The sequence below is a fragment of the Drosophila biarmipes genome, unplaced genomic scaffold (genome assembly GCF_025231255.1).
Source record: "Drosophila biarmipes strain raj3 unplaced genomic scaffold, RU_DBia_V1.1 ptg000005l, whole genome shotgun sequence".
NCBI classification, from domain to species: Eukaryota; Metazoa; Arthropoda; class Insecta; order Diptera; family Drosophilidae; genus Drosophila; species Drosophila biarmipes.
The window spans coordinates 989,386-995,108 of NW_026114527.1; the positions used below are offsets into that span (position 1 = coordinate 989,386).

Consider the following 5,723-nt stretch of genomic DNA (forward strand, 5'->3'; position numbering starts at 1 on the left):
GCTATGGGGTCAGCAGTGCGGGCTTAGGGAAGCGTCACCATTCTCAGACTAGGGTGAACAGACCGACGAGCTCTCCAGGATCACTCCTCTCGATACCCGACCGCCTGTCCCTTGCTCTGTCCCGGATGGTCCCACGGGCTTCCGCTCAGATCGTGCGGACAGTCAAGGCAGAACGCCAGGAAGCTGCCTCGCTTTTCACTTCGCTTCTGTACCTCGTGTGAACGAACGTTCCACCCTAGCGTCACCCTTCCGCGTACTGTCCGTGCCGTTTCTGCGGGCTCGATCCTCCTTGCGTGGCCGTTGCGGTGTGGTGTCCTGCTTGCTGGTGGCGATGTCCTGCGAACTACTCCTGACAGGTGGCTGTAGGTCTTGACTTCTGTGCTGGGTTCGAGGGTATACGCCGATCCGGGACTTCTCTCCCTTCTGGCTCGTGACTCTCAGGGTTCTGTTGCGCCGCTCCGGGACTTCTCTCCCTTCTCGCTCGCTACTGTAGGGGTTCTGTTGCGCCGCTCCGGGACTTCTCTCCCTTCTGGCTTGCTACTCTCGATTTCAAATTTCAGTCTAGTAGACCCTCCAGGCGTACCGCCAGGACTTCGTCGGCAGGACAGAACAGAACTTAGCCGTGTGGCGCCTCCTTAGACCTCAGCCACCTGTGTCTCAGTTCGGCGATTCCTAGTAATCCCAATCCCGAACGTCTCGACGTGACGATCTTGCTCCTCGTAGGCTCCCACGGCGCTGCTTCCTACGACTCCTTGCTCTCGACTGACTGCTCGCTCTTGACTGAATGCTCTCCGCTGGATCACTGATCTCAATGCTCTCGACCGAATGACTGATGCTGAATGACTGATCTTGACTGACTCTTCTCAACGACTGATCTTGACTGACCGATCTCGCTGCTAGCGCCCTGCGGGTTTATATAGGGCCTCTGGGAACCGTTATTTCCCTTTTGCACACGGCCCGCCAAAACTCTCCCCATCGGATCCAAAGTCCATGGTTTCTGTTTGACCCTCTTGTCCTTGACGCACTGCCTCCCGCCGCCGTCCAGCCTGATGCTGCCGTCCCGCTGATCCCGGAGACGCATGCGACATGTTTGTGTGCCGCACCGCTGCTGAGATGTGGCACCTTCTTCCCAAAGTCCAAAGTCCGGCGGCGTCCCGCTACTCCTTTTTGCACACGGCACTCTCGCTCCGCCCGCCAAGTCTCCGCTTTCTCCGTTTCCATTGTTGGTCTCCAAACTCTCTTGGTCTCCGAACCCTCTTGCTCTCCAAACTCTCTCGCTCTCCAAACTCTTGTCTCCAACCTCTCTTCCTCTTCAAACTCTCTCGCTCTCCAAACTCTTGTCTCCAAACTCTCTTCCTCTCCAAACTCGATCTCCAAACTCTCTCGTTCTCCGTCCTCGCTCTTCGCCGCGCCGCCACTACGCGAATTTGCCGCGTACCTGGTGAGCGGCCGGCCATCTGCTGCTGGGATTTGTGGGGAGTTATTCAACTCCTCACATTCCCCCCTTACTTCGGGAAAGATTAAGAAAACTCAGCGCTCCCACTCTCCGGCGTTCCCTTGTATATCCTAGCCATTGAGTCAGGGCGCATCTCGTTCCGGTTCCCTCGGTGCTCCCTCGTTGCTCCCTCGACGTTCCCTCGACGCTTTCCATCTTGTTTCATTTCCACAGCTCCGGTCGTCCTCCGTATAGCAATTTCGAATCTCCCGCGCCGATCCTCCATCTGTTCCCACTGGGCACCGATATTAATCAGCTATCGATACCCAGAGGGCCTGCTCACGATATCGATATCGCAGGTGCGGCGTTGCCACTTGCGAGCCGCGATGTTCATCATCACCGATATTTCCATTTTCTTGTGCCCATCGATCGCACTATCGTCCAGTGCCAATCGACCGCCTATCGAGGCGCCCCCTTCCCTGTTGAATGGTTATTTTGCAAATTGTTTATGCCCGTGCACCGGTCGGCAGAAGTTTAGTTTTTTTCTACCCCTCAGCCCGTCGTTTCCACTTGTCCTTGCCACTACGTAAGTATTCTGATCACACACCCGACTCCTTGTATGTGCTCATCAGCTTCCTTTCTTTTGGCAGGTTGCCTTTGTTGACCACGAGTGCCCTTTCAGACTCCAGCGGCTGTGCTTCCTGGTTTGGACCCCGATCCGGCCCGCGATCCCGTCTCCTCGTCTGGGCATGATGCCCTTCTCGGTGATGCTTGGCCTCTTTCGGTACAGCTCTCTCAGCTGTGCCGACTTCCCCCTTCCTTCGGCAGACTGCTACTGCCAGTCCTAATCAGATCCTTGTAGACCTTCTCCTCGCGTCCTTGGAGCTATCCTTGGACCCCTTTCCTCGCGTCCTTTGGGTATCCTTGGAGCTATCCTTATACCCCTTTTCTCGCGTCCTTTGGGTATCCTTGGAGCTATCGTCTCGACGTGACGATCTTGCTCCCCGTAGGCTCCCACGGCGCTGCTTCCGACGACTCCTTGCTCTCGACTGACTGCTCGCTCTTGACTGAATGCTCTCCGCTGGATCACTGATCTCAATGCTCTCGACCGAATGACTGATGCTGAATGACTGATCTTGACTGACTCTTCTCAACGACTGATCTTGACTGACCGATCTCGCTGCTAGCGCCCTGCGGGTTTATATAGGGCCTCTGGGAACCGTTATTTCCCTTTTGCACACAGCCCGCCAAAACTCTCCCCATCGGGTCCAAAGTCCATGGTTTCTCTTGTCCTTGACGCACTGCCTCCCGCCGCCGTCCAGCCTGATGCTGCCGTCCCGCTGATCCCGGAGACGCATGCGACATGTTTGTGTGCCGCACCGCTGCTGAGATGTGGCACCTTCTTCCCAAAGTCCAAAGTCCGGCGGCGTCCCGCTACTCCTTTTTGCACACGGCACTCTCGCTCCGCCCGCCAAGTCTCCACTCTCTCCGTCTCCATTGTTGGTCTCCAAACTCTCTTGGTCTCCGAACCCTCTTGCTCTCCAAACTCTCTCGCTCACAAAACTCTTGTCTCCAACCTCTCTTCCTCTCCAAACTCTCTCGCTCTCCAAACTCTTGTCTCCAAACTCTCTTCCTCTCCAAACTCTCCCGTTCTCCGTCCTCGATCTCCAAACTCTCTCGTTCTCCGTCCTCGCTCTTCGCCGCGCCGCCACTACGCGAATTTGCCGCGACCCTGGTGAGCGGCCGACCATCTGCTGCTGGGATTTGTGGGGAGTTATTCAACTCCTCACACTAGATAGAGTGCAGTTGCTGTTTTGAGGGTGGAATCTTATGAGACCTCCTAGATAGGATGGGTATAGAAGGTTGCTTATAAGATCTAGACCTCTGTCTTTAATAGGTAAAGTCTGTAGTCCGAATCTTAACCGTTGGGTTCCGTATTCGTATCGTTACCGTCCCTCTTTCTACTATTGTTAGTTCTGTGATACTCTTGTTTTATCTTAACACAAACACACCCATTGCAATAAGCAGGCCGGTCAAAGCGTAGACAGAAGTGTTACGGTGGACAACGCTCATAAAATGTGTTTGTAACACTGTTTTGGCTCCCACGTCTCTTTTTCAGGTGAATCTCCTTGTCTTGGCACCCATGCACTTCGGGGTTAGTGACTTATTCCGCGCGCTGTTGCTCGAGTCACTCCGGTGCTGGATTGGAATTAGACCTTCATCTTGGCACCTTCATTTATATGGATCTTCTTTTAAGGCCACCGCGTTTTTTGAATGAATTGTCACTTGTGCTGACTAATACAGATACTCACTTTTGTTTTAATTTTTCATGTGATTCCCACTTCTGTCCTGAATCGATAGGCGAAAAGTACAACCGCAACGCAAATCTTTTTGCGACATACGATCCCCTGTTGTCAGGGTTGTCTGTCGAAAGTTATAGACGAAAAGTCTCAACATATAATTTCTCTGAATTATCTACAGTTATGGGTAGGATTGCTTTTTGATAATAATAATTAAATCCTTAGTTAAACTGTGGATCATTGTCTTTGCTTTTCCTAATGCTTAGGTAGTGAATATAAAAATGGTAACTTCGTTCCAAAAACATATCAACTGCTCTATCCTCTGCGATGAGATATCGTCGCTCCGGATCCGAAGGTTTGAAAAACGTTTTATTTGCTTTATATATAAATATAAATATATATACGTGACATATTGAAAAGCGATTCATACATATGCATGTATGTATGCATCTTACGGGAGTTTCACAGCGCCACACGTCACTTTTATTGCTTGAACTTGAGCTGGGCAGTGCAGCGCCTATTTATTCTCCTAGGTATTGGTTCTACTTCACTTGCATTGAAAATTATTGCACTTGCCGTTTGCTTTTAAATTTTTCCGGCGATTTACTTATGGTCTTGTTCACATCTTGGATATTATCCTTGTGGTCACCGATATCTATAGGGTTGATAACGTTGACGGTACAGTCGGCCACTTCGGACGTTTTGCTGCACATCTTGGGGTCTCTAGGCCATTCACTTGGTTCACTTGTACTTTTTGGGATTTGGCATTGGTAAGTAAACTTCCATCAGGATCGGTATGACCAGTAAGAAGTTCTCCTGGATAAGGGCAAGGGGTACACATGGGGCCATAATTGGAACACTAGTCTTCTTCCAGTCGTGATCTTTACTTCAGGGGAGTAGTACTTCTATACCATTACCAAGGAGATCAAAACAAATTTTGTCTATCTTCTCCATTTGGGTGTTCTATAACGGATTAGAGCTTTCGCTAGTCCCCGTATAGGATGAATTAACTAGGTGTTCCAACCTAGAGATAATGTTTCTGTATTTCCCTTGTCACTGGCCGGCTGGTGAAATTTGCCACCTGCAGGAGTACGGTTACCAGTAGGTCGATCATGGCCTTTGTTCTGGCCACGCGACACCTGTTAGTTGCCGAATTGCAATTTCTTTTGCCTATACTACCCAGAATCTGGCTAGTCAAATGCATGCATCCCCCGGACTCAAGTTTCCTCGTTTTTCTCTATGTAAATTTAAAAAAGTTTGGGTATTTATTTTACCGCGTATATATATAAATTATATATTTATATTGTTTATTTTTTGGTTGTAGGATATGTCGTGTTCAGGATTTTTTATTCCCAAACTTGCTACTTGCTAGTACTTGCTAGCATATGTTTATATAACATTCCTATTTAAATTGTTTGAGGGCAGAACTAAGAGTAAAGAGGGTGAAAGTACCTAAAAAGGAGGGTTCTACCTAGCTGTAATGGCAGTAGCTGATGGGTGTGTGTCGGTCTCAGCAGCGAGGATGTTATTTATTGTTTACATTGCCCAGCCTACCATGATAACTAAAGCCGCACAACCTGACACAGGTTGTTGATCCCTGCAAGTTTTTATAAAAAGATGTTGCAGTTCAGCATTTTAAACGGTAATAGAAAATAGAATATTAATTTAATTTTATTACTGAGCAATTGTTTATGTTGCGGAAATTTTTTTTATATCAAGATCATTGGAATAAAGATATACAGTCAATCAAAATATAGCAAGGCGACCGTAGCCGATCACTTGCCCACAATATACATAGTTGAAAACGCTATTAATATGTTGTAATACTGGCTGTAGTTTGGTTTATAAATTAAGAACATGATTTTCAATTGACTGTGGGTCAGGAAAAACACTTAAACAATTGCTTGCATGACGAGATTTGGTTATGGAATAATATTTTCTTCAATTACACTAGGATTTTGATAGAGACAGAATTTTAATTTCAATTA

General features: G+C 48.6%; 1 protein-coding gene across 1 annotated transcript; it reads right to left on the reverse strand.

Moving 5' to 3' along the window:
- Positions 1–547: 547 nt before the first annotated feature.
- Positions 548–3,570, reverse strand: LOC127011691 (uncharacterized). Its single transcript, XM_050889697.1, has 2 exons — positions 3,013–3,570; positions 548–1,300 (listed from the first exon to the last, which is right to left on the reverse strand). The coding sequence occupies exons 1-2, from the start codon at positions 3,184–3,186 to the stop codon at positions 809–811; spliced, it is 666 nt and encodes a 221-aa protein (XP_050745654.1). The 5' UTR covers positions 3,187–3,570; the 3' UTR covers positions 548–808.
- Between the last annotated feature and the right edge of the window lie 2,153 nt (positions 3,571–5,723).

Excerpts from the sequence above, each read along its gene's own strand:
- LOC127011691 (XM_050889697.1), bottom strand. The coding sequence starts at position 3,186 with ATGGTCGGCCGCTCACCAGGGTCGCGGCAAATTCGCGTAGTGGCGGCG. Across the intron at positions 1,301-3,012 it reads GAGTTTGGAGAGGAAGAGAG|GTTGGAGACAAGAGTTTGGA; the intron begins GTTGGAGACAAG and ends AGAGGAAGAGAG.